The sequence below is a fragment of the Sapajus apella genome, unplaced genomic scaffold (assembly GCF_009761245.1).
Source record: "Sapajus apella isolate SASKATOON/1434 unplaced genomic scaffold, GSC_monkey_1.0 scaffold179, whole genome shotgun sequence".
Lineage (NCBI taxonomy): Eukaryota > Metazoa > Chordata > Mammalia > Primates > Cebidae > Sapajus > Sapajus apella.
In genome coordinates, this window is record NW_022437119.1 from 1,009,888 (window position 1) to 1,034,117 (window position 24,230).

The following is a 24,230-nucleotide window of genomic DNA, read 5'->3' on the forward strand; positions in this document are numbered from 1 at the left end:
CTAAAAACACAAAAATTAGCTGGGCATGGTGGCAGGTGCCTGTAATCCCAGCTACTCGGGAAGCTGAGGCGGGAGAATTGCTTGAACCTGGGAGGTGGGGGTTGCAGTGAGTCAAGATTGCGCCACTGCACTCCAGCCTGGGAACAGAGAGAGACTGTGGGGGGGAAAAAAAAAAGAATACTGCATAGTTTGAAAACACAGTCACATATCAGAAATTTACTTCAGGTCATATTGTCAAGGAGTAAGAGAACAGAACGTTAGGGAACACCTAGTTCCACATATGCATTCTAAAGACCTGAAAAGTGAGGCTCAAAAAATGATTTGCAAAATGTTAAAAGTTTTAGAAAAAAGAAACAGGAGACTAGATTCCCAACTGGCATAGGGAAGGATTGCTTAAATAAGATATATAAAGCACTAGCCATAAAGAAAAAGACAGAAAAATTTAACTACATTGAAATTAAGAACTTGTTTATCAAAAGGTACCAAAAAATATTAAAAAGAGAAAGCAAAGTATCTTAGAAGATATTTGCAACAAAGATAACCACAAAGCTTTAGTGTTTTGAAGATGAAAGGGACTCTTAAAGTCAGTGTGAGAAAGATAAACAACCCAATAGAAAATAGTCAAAGGAAACGAAAAAATGTATCAGGAGAGAAACATAAAGGGCCCATAAACATAAGCAAAGATGTTTAACTTCATTAGTAATCAGAGAAATGCAAATTAAGATCATCATGAAATAAAATTTCACACACAATAGATTGGCAAAAAGAAAGAAGTCAAACAATAGCAAGTGTTGCGAAAATATGAATCAATGGAAACTCATACATTGCTAGTGAGAATGCACATTGGTACAACTATTCTGGGTAACAATTTTACCTCCTTTTGTAAAGTTGCACATTCCAAGACCTTTAATTACGTATGTGAGATTTCCTATGCACACACTTTTGTGTGTGTTTCTATGTATATGCATATCCTACACACACATATATACTGTACAAGGTAAAGACCCTTTAATAAATACACATACACCAAAAGATACATATTGTTCTTAGCAGCACTGATCATACCAGGAAAATAACCTGAAAACAACCTAAAGGCCCATCGACAGGAGAATGGATAAATTCTGGTAAACTCCCAAAGTGAAATACTATTCAGCAGTGACAATGAATGAATTATGCCTACATAAAACCTTAAAAAGAATCTTAGGCCTGGCGCGGTGGCTCACGCCTGTAATCCCAGCACTTTGGGAGGCCGAGGCGGGTGGATCACGAGGTCAAGAGATCGAGACCATCCTGGTCAACATGGTGAAACCCCGTCTGTACTAAAAATACAAAAAATCAGCTGGGCATGGTGGCGCGTGCCTGTAGTCCCAGCTACTCAGGAGGCTGAGGCAGGAGAATTGCCTGAACCCAGGAGGCGGAGGTTGCGGTGAGCGGAGATCGTGCCATTGCACTCCAGCCTGGGTAACAAGAGTGAAACTCTGTCTCCAAAAAAAAAAAAAAAAAGAATCTTAGCAGATTGGGCGCAGTGGCTCACACCTGTAATAATCTCAGCACTTACAGAGGCTGAGGTGGGGCGGATCACTTGAGGCCAAGAGTACAGGACCAGCCTGGCCAACATGGTTAGAGTCCATCTCCACTAAAACATAAAAAGTAGCCAAGCCAAAGCCAGGCACATGCCTGTAGTCTCAGCTACTTTGAAGGCTGAGGCAGGAGAATTGCTTGAACCCAGGAGGCAGAGTTTGCACTAAGCCAAGATTGCACCACTGTACTCCAGCCTGGGTGACAGAGTAAGAGTCTGTCTCAAAAAAATAAATAAAAATCTTAGCAATATAATATTGAGTAAAAAACAATATATAAACCATTTTCATAAAGCTCAAAATAAGAAAGCTAAATACCTAAGTTTGTATACATACATGTTATAACTATATTTTAAAATAGAATGATCACAACAAAAATAAGGCTAATGGTTACAGGGTGGTGGGAAGGCAAGGAGACAGATAGGGAAGAAGTACATAGGTAGAATTTATTGCTAATGTTATAATTCTCAAGTTGGGTAGTGGGTATGCAGGGGTTTATTATTAGGCACATATTTTACATCTATTTTATATGCACTGAATATTATAATTTTAAATGACAGTTTCTTTTAAAAGGAAGTGATTTTTCCAAGGTCATGCTGCTCATTAGTGGAAGCACCATAACAAAGAAGTTCCCATCCCCATACCTCAAAAAACTTCCACAATCTGAGGTACGTATTAGGAACTAAACAGATGCTTGTTAATGCAACATCAATTTCATGACTATTTAAAATCATTAATTTCAAACATGGATTCTATAAGTCCATTAATAAGTCTTCTGATTTGATTGCATATGATTTTATTTTGATTGCACTGCCTTCATCAGTATTTTTAATAAGTAATATGTCTGAATTTTTACAGGAATATTTTAATTGCACTGCCTGAAATTTCAAAACAGGGATATATGCTCTCCACATACTTTCATCGAGGTCTAGGGTCTAACCTAACAAATGATTATGACTTTTAAACTATATTTTATTTACAGATTCAATTTCTGAAACTGCTACCTTGCTAGGGCTCTCAGCCTTAGATTGATCATTGGGTCTAATAAACATGGCACCCAATTCAGCTTGACCAAATTACTACTTGTTCTCAAGCATATACACATGAATTGCCTACTTATTGCCTCCTATCATCTCCTAGCAGCTGTCACTCAGCCTACCCAAAGGCTGCTACTAACATTCTGCAACTAATTAATTGTATTCATGAGTAGAGATGAGCAAGAGTGCTTTTGAAAAATAATGGCAGGTGACCACTGGCAAAGGCAGTGGTGCTGATTCCCAAGAAGCTTGCCCATAATATTCCAGCATCAACAAAAATCCTCTCCTCCATTAGTGCTTTTAGCTAAGAGGTCAATATAATTAGATTTGAGTTTAATTAATTCTAGAGCATAGTACTCACCAGGGCATGGATCTACATTTGATCCTCAATCATTCAGATGAGTGTAAAACTAAACAGTATAACCACTATTAAAAACCTATAAACAGTACTTCCTAAAATTTGTCCCTGTTACATCCAAAGTATATAAAATTCACTTCAAACTTATTACTATTAAAAGGGAAACTGAAATTTGGGGCAGAGTACCGTCAAATGTGCAATCAAGAGATGGAGGCCCAAAGAGTAAAACAGATAAAAACCTAACAGTAAACAGTCAAAAGATTACTCACTCCTAGACTCTGAAGCCTACACATATAGTACAGAATTATAAAGCTGGAAGAGAAGTTAGATATAAATCATCCCAGGAGCCCTTGCAGTTCACAGATGAGGAATCTGAGAACAAGGGCAATAGAACTGACCCTAAAATTCCATATTTCTGAAATCCCAATTCACTGAATAATCTTGGAAACTTACCCATTCTCTGTCCATTTTCCCGGCTATAATGAAAATGTTGGACTCCTAAATGGCCTCTAAGGTCCTTTAGTAGTTCTATGATTCACTAAGCCTTATAGACCATCTAACAGCTCAAGCCCTTTATTTTACAGATGGGGAGAATAGCAAACTACAATTATTTTTAGTAGAGTCTGTCATTCCTGACTGACCTATAGACACTTTAGATTTGTTCATTAATCTTCACATGATCCTGGGACATAAGTGTGACAGTTAATTTTACGTATCAACTTGACTAGGCCACAGCATGCACAGGTATTTGGCCAAGCATTATTCTAGATGTGTCTGCCAAGGTGTTTCTAGACGAGATTAACATTTGAATCAGAAGACCAAGTAAAGCAGATTGCTCTCCATAATGTGGGTGGGCCTCATTCAGTAAGTATAAGGCCTGAGTAGAACAAAAAGGCTGCCCTTCCCTTCCCTTGACTAAGGAATAACTTCTTCTGCATTTTCCTGCCTTCAGAATTGAATAGTGGCTCTTCCTGAGTCTTGAACCTACCAGGCTTCAGACTGGAACTTACACCACAAGGTCTCCTGGGTCTCCAACTTGCTGACTGCAGATCTTGGGTCTTGTCAAACTACATAAACCCATGAGCCAATTCCTTATGACAAATCACTTCCTGTATATATCCAATTGGTTCTGTTTCTCTGGAGAATCCTGATTAATAACCAAATGTGTATAATAAAGTCATGCTTACACATCACTTAAAACAGTTCCTAGAACTTACCATTCTAGTTTTTGCTGTCATTATTATGGTTAAAAGGCAAAGAAAAACAACTTACAACTATTAACAACGCCATAAACCTGCAACAAATCAGTGAAATCATGGATCAGCAATTTAAGGCTCTGACTTAGTTATTTCTGCACACAGATATCCTAACAAAACACAAATTCCTACACTAAAAGTAAAATTTTTTTAAAGATTTTTTTAAAAATTCAAATTCTGACCCATGTAAAGTAATAAGATTAGCTCCATCTTTATGCAATAAGGACTTAAATGAAACACTACTATCATTGCTGAATATCTGGAACCCCTTAAAGTTGCAATAAACTCACAAAAATAATAACATTAAAAGTACTTGCACCTCAATAAAGCTGTTTAAAAACAAAATTTGAAACAAGAATTTGAAAAACACCTAGACAAAAAGTTATCAAAAGGACTCAAAAATTACTGGGCATAGTGGCTCACACCTATAATACCATCACTTTGGGAGGCCGAAGCAGGAGGATCAAAAGAGGCCAGGAGTTTGAGACCAGCCTGGTCAACATGTCAAAACCCCGTCTCTACTAAAAATACAAAAGTTAGCTGGGCATGGTGGTGCACATCTGTAGTCTCAGCTACTCGGGAGGCTGAGACACGAGAATCATCTGAACCTGGGAGGTAGAAATTACAGTGAGCCACTACACTCCAGCCAGGGTGACAGAGTAAGACTCTATCTCAAAAAAAAAAAAAGAAGAAAAAAATACTTGATTAATAAACACTTCATTTCGTATTTATACAGAAGTATTTTTTAATTGATATATAATAGTTGTACATATTTTAGGAGTACATTAAGTACTTTGAAAATATAATAGCAAATTGCTGAAGAAAGTCAACACTGTAAATGTTTATGAAAACAGCGAAGCTTTTAGAGTTAATTCATTAACTATATCACAGAGTATTAAATAACTAAAATCATAATAAAAAAGATACAAAGTATGTATTATAAAACACAACATGTGGCCAGGCACAGTGGCTCACACCTGGAATCTCAATACTTTGGGAGGCCAAGGCAGGCAGATCACCTGAGGTCAGGAGTTCGACATCAGCCTAGCCAACATGGTGAAACCCTGTCTCTACTAAACATACAAAAATTAGCTGGGTGTGGTGGCACACACCTGTAATCCCAGCTACTCGGGAGGCTCGGGCAAGAGTATCGTTTGAACCCAGGAGGTAGAGGTTGCAGTGAGCTGAGATCGCGCCACTGTATTCCAGCCTGGGTGACAAGAGTAAGACTGTCTTAAAAAAAAAAAAAAAAAAAGACTGGACATCACTTAGTCTTTGATTTCTCAGTCAAGCTCTACAAGTCTGTAATTATAAATGGGAAATAAGATTAGAAATGCAAATAGAAATCATATTTCATTCATTCAGCAAACATTTAATGAACACACATTATGTCAGGCAGTGAGGCATTAGGGATACAGCAATGAGCAAAAATAGTCACAGTTCTTACCTTCATGGAGCATACTATACAGAGGAAAACTAGATATTAAATAAGTTAGCAAACAAATACAGTATGCAAATGTAAAGTCAACTACAAAGAGAATATGAAGGACACGTTCATAGTAACATGAGAACCTGGCATTGTCTGAGGGAAGGATCAGGAACAGTTTCCTTAGGGAAGTGATGATTAAGCTGAGCTCCGAGAAATGATTAAGAGTTGAGACGACTGACTACAGGAGAGAAGTGTACCAGTAATATACAGTATATACAACGGTCCTGTAGCAGATGGAACACAAAAAATGAAGATTTTTTGCAGAAATAAAAAAAAAAAATCCATCATAAAATTCATATGGAATCTTAAGAAACCCCAAATAGCCAAAGCAATCTTGAAAAAGAGCAAAGTTGGGGGTCTTGCAACTTCTGATTTCAAAACATATTACAAAACAATTTGTAATCAAAGTAATTAAAACCATGCAGCATTGGCATAAACACAGACACACAGGCAAACAGAGTCAAATAAACATCCCAGAAGTAAACTCTCATGTACATGGTCAAATGATCTTTAACAAGAGTGCCAAAACCACTCTGTGGGGAAAAGAGAATCTTTTCTTTTTTCTTACCCTGTCTTATGATGCTAAGAGGGTCTTCAAATAATGGTGCTAGGAAAACTGCACATCAACATACAAAAGAATGAATTTGGACCCTTACCTTATACCACATACAAAAATTAACTCAAAGTCGATTGAAGACCTACATGTAAAACTTATAAACTATCAACTAAAAAATACGCAACTCCTAGAAGAAAACAGAGGAGAAAAGACTCATGACATTTGTATTTGACAATGATTTCATGGAAATGACATTAAAAGCAAAAGCAACGAAAGCAAAAACAGACATACGAGAGGCTACATCAAACTTTAAAACTTCTATTAATCAAAGTAAGTAATGGTCACAATGAAAAGATAACCTATGGAATGTGGGAAAACATCTGCAAATCATCTATTTCATAAGGAGGTATTATCCAGAATATGTAAATAACTCCTACAACTGAGCAACAGCAAAAAAGGAAATAATCTCCCTGCCACCAAAATGGGTAAAGGACTTAAGTAGACATTTCTCAAAAGATGACATACAAATGGTCAAAAAACATAAGAAATGATGCTCAACATCACTAATCATCCGAGAAATGCAAATCAAAATCACAATGAGATGTAACCTCACACCCATTAAGACAGCTACTATAGATTGGGAGCGGTGACTACCTCCTGTAATCCCAGCACATGGGAGACCAAGGCAAGGAAATCACTTGAGGTCAGGAGTTCAAGGCCAGCCTGGCCAACACAGTGAAACCCAGTCTCCACTAATAAGACAAAAATTACCCAGGCATGGTGGTATACACCTGTAATCGCAGCTACTCAGGAGGCTGATGCAGGATAATCGCTTGAACCTGGGAAGCAGAGGTTGCAGCGAGCAGAGATCGCACCACCACACTTCAGTCTGGACAGCAGAGCGAGGCTCCGTTTGTGGTGGGGGAGGGGGGACGACAGCTACTATAAAAAATATAGCAATTGTAGGTGAGAATGTGGAGAAACTGGAGCCCTTAATGGGAATGTAAAAATGATGCAGCCACTGTTGAAAACAGTGTAGAGGTTCCTCAAAATATTAAGCACAGAATTACCATATGACACAGTAGTCTCAATTCTGGGTATATATCCAAATAATTGAAAGCATAACCTCAAAGAGAGATACCTGCCCACTGAAGTTCATAGCAGCATTATTCACAATAGCAAAGAGGTGGAAGCAACCTAAATGACTAGCTACAGATTAACAGACAAACATAATATATCTATATGCAGGAAATATAACCCAGCCTTAAAAAGGAAGAAAATCAGGCCAGACGCAGTGGCTCATGCCTGTAATCCCAGCACTTTGGGAAGCCGAGGCGGGTGGGTCACCTGAAGTAAGGAGTTCCAGACCAGCCTTGCTAACGTGGCAAAACCCCATCTCTACTAAAAATAAAAAATTATGACGAACCAGTGAACTGTTGAAACAAAGGAAAAAAAAATTTTTTAAATACAAAAATTAGCCAGGCATCGTGGCAGGCACCTATAATCCCAGCTACTCAAGAGGCTGAGGCAGAAGAATTGCTTGAACCCGGGGGGTGGAGGTTACAGCAAACCAAGACTCCAGCCTGTGCGACAAAGCAAAACTACGTCTCAAAAAAAAAAAAAAAAAAAAAGAAGATCATCTCAGAATGCTACAACATGGAGATCCTGGAGGACATTATGCTAAGTGAAATAAGCCAGTTACAAAAAGACAAATGCAGCATGAAGTGAGGAGCTGTTGTATAATGCGTATGGAGTTTTAGTTTTGCAAGATGAAAATGTTCTAGAGATCTGTTACATACAATGTGAATATAATTTGCACTACTCTACATTTTTTAAAAAGGTGGTAAGTTTTATATGGTTTTTTAACAATTAAAAATACTAGTTATTGGTCGGGTGCTGTGGCTCACAACTGTAATCCCAGCAGTCTGGGAGGCTGAGGAGGGCGGATCACCTCAGGTTGGGAGTTCAACACCAGCCTAGCCAACGTGGCAAAACCCCTTCTCTACTAAAAATATTTTTAAATTAGTCAGGTGTAGTGGCACATGCCTGTAATTCCAGCTCCTCAGGAGGCTGAGGCACAAAAATAACTTGAACCTGGGAGGCAGACATGGCAGTAAGCCAAGATCACACCACTGGCATTCCAGCTGGGGAGACAGAGCAAGACTCTGTCTCAAAAACACACACACACACACACACGGCCGGGTACGGTGGCTCATGCCTGTAATCCCAGCACTCTGGGAGGCCGAGGTAGGTGGATCAACTGAGGATAGGCATTCAAGACCAGCCTGGCCAACATGGTGAAGCCCCATCTCTACTAAAAATACAAAATTAGCCGCATGGTGGCAGGCGCCTGTAATCCCAGCTACTCGGGAGGCTGAGGAAGGAGAATGACTTGAACATGAGAGGCACAGGCTGCAGTTGAGCAGAGCTCGTGGCACTATAGCCTGGGCAACAGAGTGAGAGTCTGTCTCAAAAACACACACACACACACACACACACACACACACACTAGTTATTTTAGTGAGGAAGAAATGAAGAAAGCAGTTGGGTAGTTCCTCAAAAGTTTAAACATACAATTACCATATGATCCAGCAATCCACTAATATATAATCAAGTAAAAACACATCCATTTTAAAGAGGACAAAAGTTTGCCAGACACAGTGGCTCACACCTGTAATCCCAACACTTTGGGAGGCTGAAGTGGTGGATCATCTAAGGCCAAGAGTGCGAGATAAGTCTGGCCAACATAGTGAAACCCAGTCTCTACTAAAAATAGCGAGGTGTTGTGGTACATGACTGTTGTCCCAGCTACTCTGGAGGCTGAGGCAGGAGAATTGCTTGAACCGAGGAGACAAAGGCTGCAGTGAGCCATGATCGCGTCACTGCACTCCAGCCTGGGCGACAGAGTCAGACTCTGTCTCAATAAAAAAAATATTTAAAAAAATAAAGTACAAAAATGTTCAAAGAAACATTTTTCACAAGAGTCAAAAAGTGCAAACAACCCAAATGTCCATCAGCTGATGAACAAATAAATAAAATGTGCTCTCTCCATACAATGGAATATTTCTCTGCCTTCACAAGAAATGAGGCCAGGCACAGTGGCTTACACCTGTAATCCCAGCACTTTGGGTGGCCGAGCTAGGCAGATGACCCTAGGTCAGTTTAAGACCTGCCTGGCCAACATGGCGCAACCCCGTCTCTACCAAAAACACAAAAATTAGTCGAGTATGGTGGTGCATGCCTGTAGTCCAAGCTACTGGGGAGGCTGAGGCATGAGAATCGCTTGAACCCAGGAGGCATAGGTTGCAGTGAGTCGAGATCATACCACTGTACTCCAGCCTGGGTGAGAGAGACTCCATCTCAAAAAAAAAAAAAAAAAAAGGAAATGAAGGACTGATACTGATACAAGCTACAACATGAACAAATCTTGAAAATATTACTATGCTAAACCAAAGAATTCAGTCACAAAGAAACACATATTGTATGATTCCATTAGCAATCCAGAGATAAGAAAGCAGATTAGTGGTTACCAAGGGCTAAAGGGTAGAGGATTGGGACTAAGAGCTAACAGGTACAGGGTTTATTTTTGAGGTAGTGGAAATGTGCTGGAATTCGATAGCTGCGATAGTTACACAGTATAGTAAATTTAAATCCACTTAAGTGTATACTTTAAAGCGGTGAATTTTATTTTATGTGAATTATCTCAATTTTTAAAAGTGAATAAGTGAGAAAGAGTAAGAACAATACCAGCAACGTATCCAGAAATCAGTGAAAAGTCAATGAAAGCCTCCTGGTGTACATTTGTAAAAGATCCCTCTGGAGCTATGTGGAAGATGGAAAGGAGAGGGTAAAAGTGGGTAATAAAATCATTGACTGCAAAGATCCAGGTAAGTGACAGCAGTAGCTTGAACGTGAATGGTGGTAGGTGTGGGCATGAAGAAAGGTGGATAGATGTGGGAGCACTTTCAGAAATAGAACTTACTGGATTCTCTGACAAATGTGATGAAGGGAAAGGTTAGTATTAAGCATGACTGCTAGGTTTTTAGCTTGAGCCACCAGGTGGGAGATGGTGCCATTTATTGAACAGAGGAAAACTGGAGGAGGAACAAATATGAAAGAGGAGAGATGCTGATGACTTGGACGAGGGTAGCACTCATGATGATAAAGAAAAGCGGCATTGACTGAGCATGCTGTCATGATGAACTAGTTATGAAGGTGATATGATTAGGCTTTGTGTCCCCACCCAAATCTCATCATGAATTATAATCGCCATCATACCTAAGTGTCAAGGGAGAGACTAGGTGGAAGCAACTGAATCATGGAGGCAGTTTTCCCCATGGTGTTCTTGTGATAGTGAGTCTCACGAGATCTGATGGTTTTATAAGCGGCTCTTCCCTCTTTGCTTGGCACTTCTCCTTCCTGCCTCCTTGTGAAGAAGGTGCCTTGCTTCCTCTTTGCGGTCTGCCATGATTGTAAGTTTCCTGAGGCCTCCCCAGCCATGTGGAACCGTGAGTCAATTAAACCTCTTTCCTTTATAAATTATCCAATCTCAGGCAGTTCTTTATAGCAGTATGAAAATAGACTAATACAGAAGAAATGAGATGCAATTCATGTTCTGGTAAATCAGAATGATGCAGTCAGATCTGAAAGTCCATCAAAAGCCATATTATCTAATAGCAGTGAAATACAAATGTGTTGGTAAGGCATGTGCTCCTGAACACAGGCCTGATCCCCAGCTTTTTAAATAAATGACCACTAGTACTCAAGATAATAAACTACCGTCCTATCTCCCCTGTGCAGTAAAAGTTCCCAGAAATGGGCACCCATAATTTAAGCAGGGTAACTAAGTAAGCAGTCCTATAATAATATAGGAAATAGTATCATGATATATTACCTCAAATGTATATTTCATCCTGGTCTCTACCTTACTGTACCTGCACCAAATCAGGCCGGGCATGGTAGCTCATGCCAGTAATCCCAGCACTTTAGGAGGCTGAGTCAGGTGGATCACTTGAGGTCAGGAGTTCAAGACCAGCCTGGCCAACGTGGCAAAACCCCATCTCTACTAAAAATACAAAAATGAGGCAGGGCGCAGTGGCACACGCCTATAATCCCAGCACTTTGGGAGGCCGAGGCCGAGGCGGGCGGATCACGAGGTCAAGAGATCGAGACCATCCTGGCCAACATGGTGAAACCCCGTCTCTACTAAAAAAATACAAAAATTAGCTGGGCATGGTGGCGCGTGCCTGTAGTCCCAGCTACTCCGGAGGCTGCGGCAGGAGAATTGCTTGAACCCGGGAGGCACAAGTTGCAGTGAGCTGAGATCGCGCCGCTGCACTCCAGCCTGGCGCCTGGCGACAGAGCGAGACTCTGACTCAAAAAAAAAAAAAAAAAAAAAAACAAAAAAACAAAAATGAGCCAGGTGTGGTAGCAAACACCTGTAGTCTCAGCTACTCAGGAGGCTGAAGCAGGAAAATCACTTGAACCGGGGAGGCGGAGGTTGCAGTGAGCCAAGATCACACCACACTGCACTCCAGCCTGGGCAACAGAGCAAGATTCTGTCTCAAAATAAATAAATAAATAAATATATATATATAAATGACATAAATTCACTGTAGTCATGGGTTTCAGAATCTTCTACATATGGGAAGATTCCTATAGCTATTGTTACGGAGACCTAAAGCCACCTGATACCCGTCTTCAGCATCTCCTTTTTTAAAATCAAAAATACTATAGCAAACGTAAGGCATTGAAGATCAAGGTTTTGGTTTTTCTGATGTGTCATGGACAGGATATTCATGTTTCCCTAAAATTCTTATGTGGAAATCCTAACTTCCAAGGTGATGGTACTAGGAGGCAAGGCATTTGACAGGTGATTAGGCCATGATTTCGAGCCCTCATAAATGGGATTAGTGCCCTAGAGAGTTCATCTCACTCTCTGCCACATGAAGATAAAGTAAGTCACCGATCTGCAACTTGAAGGCCCCTCACCAGAACCCAACCACGCTGGCATCCTGATCTTGGACTTCTAGGTTCCAGAATTGTGAAAAATAAATTTCTGTAGTTTATAAGCCACTAAATCTATGGTCATCTGTTACACTTTTTGGTTTTTTTGAGACAGAGTCTTGCTCTGTCTCCCAGGCTGGAGTACAATAGTGCCATCTCTGCTCAGTGCAACCTCCACCTCCCTGGCTCAAGTGATTCTCCTGTCTCAGCGTCCCAAGTAGCTGGGATTACAGGCATCCTTTACCACATTCAGCTAATTTTTGTATTTTTAGTAGAGACAGGGTTTCACCATGTTGGCCAGCCTGGTCTTGAACTCCTGACCTCAAATGATCCACTTGCCTCAGCCTCCCAAAGTGCTGGGATTACAGGCATGAGCCACTGTGCCCCACCTGTTACACTTTTTTTTTTTAATAACAGCTCAAACTCATTTGGGATTGGCACATATGCTCTCTAAATTGACTGCTTCCCATGCTTTAAGTACTAAACAATGACCCTCCACCATTGCTCAGGTAATTGCTTCCTCCTGTAATAAGACTGCCCAACCCTAAAATCTCAGGACCTTCAGCCCTTTGGGTCTCCAAAGGCCCAGTTGACAGGCTACTTCCTCCATAAAGCTCTCCCCAGGAAATGAAACCAGAAAGCCAATACCTCCTTCTGCATGCCTACTGCACTTACTGTGTATGTCCTTCGAAAGGATGGCACTGGTGACCTATTGGCCTTGTGTGGAGGTTGGTCCTTTGTGGTTGTCTTCTAACTCTTCTACCAAACTGCAAGCTACTGGTGAGCAGGGCTGTACTTTACACACCTCTACAGCACCAAATAGGGCATGAGTATTCCAAGAAAGCTGTGATTCACATGAATGTTTTCAGAAAAGAAACCAGAGTAAATTGTATAGTACACTATAGATCCCTTAATCCATATTACTGCAAAATACATTAATTGTGAAGCTTAAAGAGCATCCCCACTACTTACACAACAGGTGTAGCTTACATAATCTGCTCTCCCTAGCTGTTACTTATCTGTGGCAATTCCCTCCTGGCTTCTACTCCCCGTGTTGATATGTGGGATTACTGCACCATCAAGTGTGATTTCCTTATTTATTCCTTACACCAATCATAAAAGAACAGTTAACTTTCCTTTATAACAGTAAAAATGGTTGAAACTCCAAATAACCAGAGATATCCCTAGGGTTTTCCATGACTATGAAACTCAAAAGACAATTCAGGATATAAACCAGTATTTGTAAATATTGCCATAAAATTCATTGCCCAGAATATTTTTTTCTTTTAGTGTTTGTTTTTTTTCCCTATATAGTCTTCTTTGAGAAAATATTGCAGTATGCCCACTGTTTGGAAATTGTGTTACCCAAAAGGTATGTAATGGGATGAGGTGATGATGCAAATAAGTGTTAAGACTATGAGCAAATGAATGGGATCAGTAACAAAAGTCCAAAAGTCAGGAAAAATGAAAATCCACGAACTTGGTGATGCTCCAGAGAGGAAACCAGCAAGTGTTGACGCTAAACTGGCAGAAACATCAATACTTCCTGGCTCCCCCACTGGGTGCATCAATTTACCACCAGCAGGCTGCTCTTCTGCTGCAAGTGACAAACAGTGAGTGCTTTCAATGACAGTATGAAAAGGAATGACCCATAATGTAGAAGCATGGCTATGGGCAGCAATGAAAAGGTGTGATTGCTGGGAGTCTGTCTCAGCTCTACTGCTGATAGCTTAATGATGTTGGACAAGTCACTTCCTTTCACTGAAAAAATACCAGTGTTTCACAATATTTGTGTGATAGAAAGAGTTAACATAGCGGGCCTGACACTGCTACTCTTCTTAAGGCCTGTTTGCAACGTTGGTCCTTTGCTGGTGCCTGGGGACTCGGATTTTGGGAGGGTTCCCATCACCCTAACTGATAAGAGTGGCTCACTCTACTTAAGCTGTGTAAACAATAGGGTTTACACTGAATATCTGCTTTCCTTCCTGGGGTCTGGAATTTTGCTGTGTATCAGATAGAGGGTGCCTATGTGACCAGCTCCCAATAAACATCCTGGGTGCTGAATCTCTAATGAGCTTCCCTAGTAGACATTTCACACAAGTTGTTAAAATTTCTTGCTGGAGGAATTAAGCATGACCTGTGTGACTTCAATGAAAGAGGACTGGAAGCCTGCACATGGTTTCCTCCAGATTTGGCCCCAGTGAGCCTTTTCCCATTACTGACTTTGCTCTGTATCCTTTTGTTATAATAAATCACACCCCAGAGTGTCTCTATGTACTAGTTCTGCCAGTGAATCATGAAACCTAGGGTGGTTTTAAGGACTTCTGACACAATTGGTATAGTGTTGAATAGTCTATCAAACATTTTTTTCAACAATCTTATGAAATAGGTATTATTATTCCCATTCTATCGATGAAGAAACTGAAGTTCAAAAAGGTGAACAGAGAGTATGCCCAGAAAACAAATATTTCAGTGTTTACTATATCATACATGGTTGTTCTCAAATTTTAGTGAGCCTAAGAACCACTTGGAATACTTGTTAAAAACACAGTTTCTTGGGGCCTATCACCCAAGACTTGGATTCAGTAAGTTCAAAGCCCAGGAATCTGTACTTATAGTAAGCATCCAAGAATTTTTTTTTTTTTTTTTGAGACGGAGTTTTACTTTTGTTGCCCAGGCTGGAGTGCAATGGTGCAATCTCAGCTCACTGCAACCTCTGCCTCCTTGGTTCAAAGGATTCTCCTGCCTCAGACTCCCAAGCACCTGGGATTATAGGCCTACGCTACCACTCCCAGCTAATTTTGTATTTTTAGTAGAGATGGGGTTTCACCATGTTAGTCAGGCTGGTCTCAGACTCCTAACCTCAAGTGATCCACCCGCCTCCGTCTCCCAAAATGCTGAAATTACAGGCATGAGCCACCACACCCAGCCCCAAGATTTTTTTATGTAAGTGGTCCAAAGACCACATTTTGAGAAACACTTTGTTGTATATGAACCACAGCCTTCAGTTCCCAGTTTCTCAAGCGAGGTAGTAAATGGCAGAACTTGTACTAACTCTTTTAAACAAGGTTGAAGCTCATTTCACGACACAACTGCTTCCAAATCCCTCAAACTCAGCAGTTCTTCTGGTTTGCTCCGTCTTCTTTCTACAGGTACCCATCCAGCTGACGGTGACTGGATGCAAACAAAGGAAAGTACCTCACATTTCCAGCACCAAATACCAAGAGGTCTCCTGAATCCAAATAATGGACACTTACAAAGGTAAGTCAAATGATTCATAGCTCTTGCAGAATTAACACTGAAGCTTTGGTTTTCGAAATAGATTTGATGTGCTGGTGGCAACAGAAAACATAAGCTTATCAACTGTACTAAATAAGAATATGAATTTGCTCACAATTTTAGTTTGTACAATATTTAAACTATAGTGTTCTATGAGTGGCCAAGAAAGGAAGGGTGGTTAAAGATTATCTTTCTAGTAGACAGAGAAAAGTCTTAAGTAAACAACAACCTTTTTCTGATTACTTTTTAAGTAGGGACGTAATTATTATTTTTTCTCATTTAAAATAAGTATAGTGGCTGGGCATGTTGGCTCACACCTGTAATCCTAGCATTTTGGGAGACCTACACTTTGGGAGGCCAAGGCCTCACATGAGGTCAGAAGTTCAAGACCAGTCTGGCCAACATGGTGAATCCCCATGTCTACTAAACATACACACACACACATACACACACACACACACACACACACACACACACACACACATTAGCCAGGCATGATGGCAGGTGCCTATAATCCCAGCTACTCGGGAGGCTGAGGCAGAATTGCTTGAACTGGAGAGGCAGAGGTTGCAGTGAGTAGAGACCCCACCACTGCACTCTAGCCTAGGTGACAGAGCAAGACTCCATCTCAAAAAAAATATAATTAGTGTAGTATTTTTGTCCACTGAAAAGGAAATTATTTTCAGTGCTCTGCACTTATCTATAGCCCAATCTGAAATGTATAAGCTTCTTGGTGACTGCTTCCTCAACTGTTCATTTTTCATCTGTTATTACTGACTCAGGCTATGTCACCAATTCAGCTCAAAACAATTAAACAAGTATTAATTGAACATCTACTATTTACCTGATGCTGTGCTAACTGCAAGATCATTTTCAAGAACACTTCTGATTTTTCCAAGAATACCTTGGTAAAGAGAAAGGGACTAGGAAAACATTGCCACATTAATACTTTATGATAACATATAATAGAGACACCTAAAAGACAAATGATGATATCTGCTAGAACAGGGTAGGCCTCACCAATCCTCCCATATTCCATTCAATAAATATGGGGCAAGAAATCAATGATTTCTACTTCACAAATACACGTTAACCTTCTAAATCTGGATATCCATGGTCCATTATCATTTGTAAATCACATCTTCTATTATCAAGAAGTCTGCCAAACCGGCAATCCGTCCATACACTGCAGTAATTGAGGGGCTGTCTGCCAATGTGCTAGCATAGGGCATCCTGTGCCCATATCTGCAGTGCTGAGCACTCATTCATCATTAAGCTGCAGCAGTGTTAACATATGCTGCAGTTGTGCCAGTATGTTTGCTCTACGATCACAGCTAGTCTACCCTTATACCAGGCCAAGAAGGTAAATGTTAAGTGAAAGGAAATAAACTCAAAAGCCAGAATCTAATTCACTTGTGGAAGCCCAGAACCTCCCTCCACCTAACCAGAAAAACTCTCTCAGTCTTGTGGATTCCAGATGTAAAAGGTTCATCTGTATAAAGCACTACAGATGTACAAAACTTCCATCACCTTGAAGAAAAAACTAGTATGTTTTTGTATCCCATGCATTCATCCTCTGAAAGAACTGACTCACCATGTTAGACAAGTAGTTAGCCTTGATGATGTTTTCCATCACTCAACAAACCAGTATTTCATTTCACTCAGTGGGCTAGTTCTTCGTACATCATGCAGACACAGGGAGTTTAGTTATGGTTCTCTCAGGGGTCACTGGCCATCCTTGACCTCTTAGAACCCACTGCCCAGCAGGTGGTCAACTGGCAGCTTTGCTGAGAAAACAAGCTCATTTGGACAGTTGCATCAACATAAAAATGGCCAGCTTCACCCACCCAAATCTCAATTCAGCTAAAAGTTCATTAGGAACATTGGAAGCTACCTGATATATAGGCACTCAATATTACTCACTAAAGGGCTGAATTATTAGCAAGAAGCAAAAAAAAAAGGAACAAACAGGAAACCCTTATAGAAGGTACTCAGGACATATTCAGAGTTTTATGTTGCTTAGTCAGTAAAAGGTGGATCAAAAAAAAAAAAAAAAAAAAAAAGACAAAACCTGCTTTCATTTGTGTAAACATTTATTTCAAGTTATAGTGATTCATTTCTAAATAGGTTTCCCACCTTGCACAGGGTCAGCCTAGCATCTATTTGCAAAAGAGCAGTTTGCCATACACAGGTTCAGATGGAAGGAGACAAATACAATAAACTCCTTTTTATCTGGCATCCAAACAACCAGAAAATAACTGATATTGTACAATCTATTTTTGATAGAAAGAAAAATGACAAGTATGTAATAGTAACTTATTCATAAAGATCAAATTTCATGGTATGTCACACATGTATTCAATGCAATGCAGTTAACATGCCCTCTATATCTATAGTTGTGTATGTGATGATAATTACAGCTCATGAAGACAGGAACTTGGTCTGTCTTGCTCATCTACATCCCCAGAATTTACTACAGTGCCCAGAACATAGTAGGTACTTGTTGAATGAAATAATGCTCTGCAAAACCATACAATGGCTTAATCATCTAAGAAAGAGGCCGGGCGTGCTGGCTCACGCCTATAATCCCAGCACTTTGGGAGGCCGAGGTAGGCAAATCACCTGAGGTCAGGAGTTCGAGACTAGCCTGGCCAACATGGTGAAATCCTGTCTCCACTAAAAAATACAAAAAAATTAGCCAGGCATGGTGACAGGTGCCTGTAATCCCAGCTACTAGGGAGGCTGAGGCAGGAGAATCGCCTGACCCCCGAAAGCGGAGGTTGCAGTGAGCCGAGATCATGCCATTGCACTCCAGCCTGGGTGACAAGAGTGAGACTGCCTCAAAAAAAAAAAAAAAAAAAAAAAAAAAAGGGTATATTTTGTGACCAGGCTCATGCAGATGGCAGATCCTGGGACTTCTCAGCCTCTATAATTGCATCATCAAATTCCCATTAAAAAATCTCAAAAAAGAAAACAAAGAAAAAAAAAGATTATATTATGGTCAGAATAGCTTCGGCATTAGATGTATTTATTCTAATTCTTAGAAAACTAGTAATGTATATGGTATACCCCAATTAACAAGAACTCCTCATCCTTCACTCATTCTGCATAAGGGCGGATTTACAATAATCACTATCTGTAAGTAAAGGTTATTATTTATGTGATATATATAAAAGCTGTTCTTTCAAAAAATATTTTAATGAACACCTACTGGGGACCAGGCACTGTACTAAGAGATAAGAACATACTGTGAACTGTCCCTGTCTAGGACAGCCTTTCTCAATTTAGGGTTCCTTAACTCCAGCTGCATAGGAAAAAAGTTAATTTATTACTTACAATGCATGTCCTAGGGCCTCAGTGCCAATTCTCTCCATGTTGAGAAAGACTAGTCTAGGGAGCCACACAAGTTAAAAGGCAATTATAACACAATATGATTAAAGAACTGCTTTTAAGTATGGTCAACTGTTAAATCTAGACCTCTATGAACAGCCATGTGGGAGCCAAGATGCACAGACCATTTGTAATACTCATGCAAATGTAAAAATATTGCAATACATACATGCAGATATATTTTTAAACACAGTAAAATAAAGACAATATTTTCCTGCTCGTCAATGTCAGGCCAGGGTTATTAGTAAAGTGAAACAGGAAAAAAAAAAAAAAAAAAAAGTTTAATTACTCTGATAATGTAAGGGGGAAACTAAAAACCTTCTTGCTCCTGGAAAAAAAAAAAAGCAATTATCTGAATTATTTTCTTAATTGCCTCCATATATTGCTTCATTAGACTAGCCTTGCCTTGGACTCAAAGCAATAAATTAGCTACCTATTTCATTAATTCTTATTTTGTATTATTTAGTCTTATTTTAAATTTCCATCCTTCCTTAGGCAGACTAATTTCTTTCTAGTCCTGGGCATTTTCTGTGTGATATTATGATTACATGCTGCATGTTTTACGAAACCAAAGCAGTTTGAGGGCTCCTAGAATCAGAGATTCAAATGTACTCCAGTATTTCACACTCACAATTAAACTTTCACGTATCAAAGGTCTAAAAATGCATACCTGTTAAATACCACTCTCTGACAAGCTAAATGAACAGTGTCCTCTTGGCCAAGCCCCCAATCTACTTTATCAAGAAATCTCTTATTTTAAATCTTTAGCATAAAATAATTAAATAAGCCAAAAAGCAGGGGGAATTTTTAGACTCTCGGTAAACCTTTAAACCCAAGAGAACATGTTACTATAATCACTAGGAATTGCATTAAGAATAAAACAAGACAGAATAACATAAAAGTCCATGACCCTTAAATCTCGACTAGTCCAGACTTCTGATTAAATATGCCTTTGAAGAAAAATTGTACAGACAGACCTATTATTATTTATTTAATGTATTAATGGAGATATTGACTGAGAACAGGCAGTGCTTTTATTGCACTCAGAGACATCCAACTCCTAAATCCTTTAGGACACCGTCTACATGCCTTAAGCCTAAAACGCTAAACCAAATCCACCAATTTCTTTCCACCTCAAAACTGTCAAAAGGAAAGTCATAATTCATCAGAAAGAAAGGAACACAATTATTAATGGCAAAGAAGTCAAGACCACGTCTTTAAAAAATACAGTGAATCACTATTTTCTTTTAGCTTGAAATTGGACAAATGGAAAAATAAATGGCATTTCAAAAATGATTCAGCAAACACAACTGAGCTATAGAAGATGATGCTTCTAAGAATCCTAAGACATTCTTACCACTTCAAGTTTAAAATATAAAGAAAGCACTTCTCTAATATGTAGTCTAGTTTTCAGTGACCAACAACTACAATCAACACCACTGTAATTTATTTCGCAATCAAAACCAATTTCAGACACGTATAGGTACACCAAAAAACACAACTGATTTTGAAAGGAATTCATAGCTCTATTTCTAAAATATTAAAACAATCATAAGACAGCTCCCAACCTTGACTACACCTATATTGCTGTGCAAGTCTCAAAGTTCCACCCAAATCTTCAATTCTAGCCTTCTAGTAATTTAAATGGAAGTGCCCCTCAAAGAATTTTCCAGGCAAAAGATGAGAACAGCATCGTTTACTGATCTAAGAGATCGAAAAACTGCCCCCAACAAAATTTTGAAGCCATTTCTTAACAATAAGTATTTGATAGTATTTTTCACATTCAGTCCAACAGTATGCAGATTAATTCCTTGCCCTGGGCCTAGGGTTCAGACACAACTCCTAAGAATCTTCCAGCTTACTGCACTGGTACAAATTCCCGATACTTACCATAGTCATGGCTGTGCAGGAAAATGTGAACAGCTGAACATTCCAGCTGAAACAATGAGGTCAAAGCTCATTTCAGTATTAGCAAAAGTGATTCTCTGCTGAGATCTTGGTAGGGGATGCAAAGTACTGGCCTCAAGCCTGCAGGCTGGCACCTCAACAACCGCTGCAAATTCTACTGCATGCCCTGGCTTCCTGGGCCAGCACTGCTTAATTACTAGACTCTGATAAGATGCAGATCACTTCGCAAAAGCAAAGCAAATGGGCTTTTAGACCGATACTTGAGTTGCTCAGTTTCAAATATTCAAATCCTTAAAAAAAAAAAAAAAAAAGATTTCAAAATCTTAAGTTTAAGCTAAGGATTTTATTATGATTCAGAGCCCAGTTGTTTTCCACCACAAGGCTGCCATGTGAAAAGATGATCCTTTTCCTAAATACTACAATTAGCTCTCATTGTCACCTTTCCCTTTTTGTCACCCCCAAACAACACTCCAAGATCACAAGAATCTATGTGAAACAGAGCTATGAAGAACAATACTCTTTTGCATTCTCAGGTTCAATGTGAGAAACCAATTTTAGTCACTCGCTTCAGCAAAGCTATCAGTACAAGCCATCGCCTACCGATTTCAAGATGATTAATATGTACAATCTCTATTGCTCTATGCCACAGGTAATTATCTGTTCCAATTTCATACTACATGTTTCTAGATGAGGTCAACATTTAGAAAACCATTAATATAGCACTACTGAGATAATAATATCCTAAAAAAGGATGTGCTAGTATTACTTTTAGCCAGTGTACATTTGCGAAAGTTTCCAATGAATGAAAAATGAGAGCAAATTGATCCGATGTCTGAAAACTGTTAGTAATGCTTTGATTAGGAATAACTGCAAGAGTGTACTTACAAACGGACAAGTTCTCAAAAGATGCATTTCTTAACACAGGTGGAGGGAAGCACTCAGCATTCAACCCTTTTTCCTAACCACAGAAAAATCAAAATTTGCAGATGAAACCTTTCTTTCACATCATTGGCAGAAATAAAATCCTATCCCCGACACCTCCTCTTGCAATTAAGGAAGTTGCTACAAACAGCAACATAGACGTAAATGGCCCTGTTTTGCTCCATTCTTAATGTACCCTCTAGGAGTAAACAGGTTACTCGAAAAAGTCAGTAGCAGGAAAGCGATTTTCCCTATGCCAAACTCCCATGAAAATGAAATTCCCTTTTCTGGGGATTCTGAAGGGGAGAAACGTGGACGGAGGAGTCCAGTCGCAGTCTGCCTTCTCCCATGGGTTCAAGGTCTGAAGTGCTCAGTCCCCCGCGAGGCTTCAGATCAGCGATCGGCAGCATGGGCAGTGGCGGTGCAGCCTCAGGCTGCACATTCACCCAGCCCACCCTGACAATCACGCTCGCCTTTCAAACACCCTAAAAGGTGAGCTTTGTAGGCTGGGTCTCCAAAGTTTGCCCGGCCTCCGGTCAGCAGCCGCCTGCTGGCTGCGCCCCAGGCAAGGCAGAGTCTGGCCCTAGCCTCAGGCTCCCTCAGCCCCCAGCTCTTCTTTTGGGCCACGGTGACAGGTCTAGGTTTACCTCCATTTGCTCGTGGCAGAGGAAACAAAAGAAAGCAACCTCCCTAAGAATAAAACGCCATCTTCGACTAATTGGCAAACTAAGGGGTCCCCGGGTCGGCCGCCCCCACGAGTCCCCCACCACCCAGCCCGAGGGCGGCCCCGGTCTCAGGCAGAGTTTGAAACAGCTCCGGGAAGCCTGGGTCCAATTGTCCTGGGGGCGAGGGCGGGATACCTCGAGAGCCCTACCTGCCTCACCTCGCCGGCCGCCCGGGCACCGTGTTTCGGTGAAAAAGAAGAAGAGGGGTGGTGGCGTCTCCCAGACATGTAACTAACCCCTCAGAAAATTGCTGTGAGGGACCTGGCGAAAGGACTGACGAGCAAGCAAACCGGCACGAGCGGAGCCGCAGCGAGTGTACTTACAAAACGATTCAGGCTCCGGCGGAACATCGCGTCGAAGGCGGCCGGGCGCTGAGCTGGGCTCTACCGGGCTGTCTGGGAAGGCGCCGTCCACAAAACACACTGCGGCGTGGGCCGGCGGCGCCAAGCGGAGCAGCGAGGCGGGCTACCGGGCCACCCGCTCGCCGCCTGCCCCACTCGGCTCTCCGCGCTCCGCCTCCCCACAGCCGCCCGCAGCCTCGCCGCCGCCCCGCCTCACTCGCGGCCCGCCCCCGGCCTGCCCGCCCCGGGGGCGGCGGCCCCGGAGTTCGCCCTAATCTGGCCCGGGCGCCGCGGGCCGGCAGCTGCCGCAGCACCCACTGAGAAGGCAAGCCCGCCACGCGGGGGAAGGATGGCGGAGGAGCGCGAGGCTCCTCCTGTGGGGAGGGGGGCGCCCCCGTCTCTCCGCCAGCACCAGGCTCGGCACTCCGCGAGCTGCACTTTTCCCCTGCGGGGCGCCACCGCCGGCCTCCCCGCTGGCCTCCGCGGCCACCCCCCTTGGGGCACGAGGAACCCTCCCGAGGCACGCCGCGCCTCACCTCGCCTCAGCCCGACACTACTCCCCTGTCTCAGTCGGGAGCCACAGCCTCCCTCGCCCCAGCCCTAATTCGTCCGCCGCGCCGCGCGGTTTCACTCGCGCCCCTCCTCAGTCCGCGGCTGCCGCGCCGCCCCCGCGCCCCGCGCTCTAGTCCCGCACTCTCGTCCCGCACTCTCGTCCCGTACTCAGGCAAGGAAGCCTCGGCTCAGCCAGCCAGCCCTCCCGGAGCCAGCCGACGGCCGGGCTCCCCCTTCCGGGCGGGGCGGAGCCGAGCTCTGAGGCAGGGCACCGTTTGGACCCCAGCGCGGGAGGGGAGGGGAGGGGCGGGCCGGGGCGGGGTGCGAGGGGGGACTAGTTCTGAAAGCCCACCCTCATCTCCACGGGGGAGGGTCCCCCCTCAACCCTCGCTCTGCTCCACTCCCACCTACGCGGCTTTCCCTCCTCTTGTTCTTTCTCTCGTCCTGCCTCCCCACCTAAGCCTTCTTACTTCCACTTTCTCTGAGGTTGTAAAGTCAGGCTTTGTGTCGCCGCTGCTGCGCAGTGGGGCGGGATTTCCCTGCCCCCCGCCCCACCCTCAGGCCCCTCCCGCTCGCCCCCTCCCCCGCCTTGCTCCCGGGGCAGCCTGGGAGTTGTAGTCCCACTGTCCCCCTACTCCTCCTGGTACCGCGGGCTGGGAGCTCCCCCACACGCTAGTCCCAGGTTTGCCCAGAGGGTTGAAGAAGGAAGTGCGGGCTGAACCGCGGGTTCTCCACGCCGGCCCAGTGGGTGTGGAGGCCGGGTGTGCTCGGTAGCTTCCTAGAGGTGGGGACATGTGAGACGGGTAAATTAGGCAAAGCTCCGAACGCTGGGAGC

The 24,230-nt window shown here is 42.1% G+C and overlaps 1 protein-coding gene across 9 annotated transcripts in view; it reads right to left on the minus strand.

Moving 5' to 3' along the window:
- The window catches only part of ATP11C (ATPase phospholipid transporting 11C), a 217,303-nt gene extending 193,395 nt beyond the window's left edge, over nucleotides 1–23,908 (minus strand). For 8 of the 9 annotated variants that reach the window (XM_032268311.1, XM_032268316.1, XM_032268315.1 and 5 more), the window contains exon 1: nucleotides 16,403–18,207. In XM_032268311.1, the coding sequence (XP_032124202.1) occupies nucleotides 16,403–16,597 (195 nt within the window). In that variant the 5' untranslated portion in view covers nucleotides 16,598–18,207. Of the gene's footprint in view, nucleotides 1–16,402; nucleotides 18,208–22,825 lie in introns of those variants that run through there. The other variant, XM_032268320.1, reaches the window with a different exon arrangement.
- Between the last annotated feature and the right edge of the window lie 322 nt (nucleotides 23,909–24,230).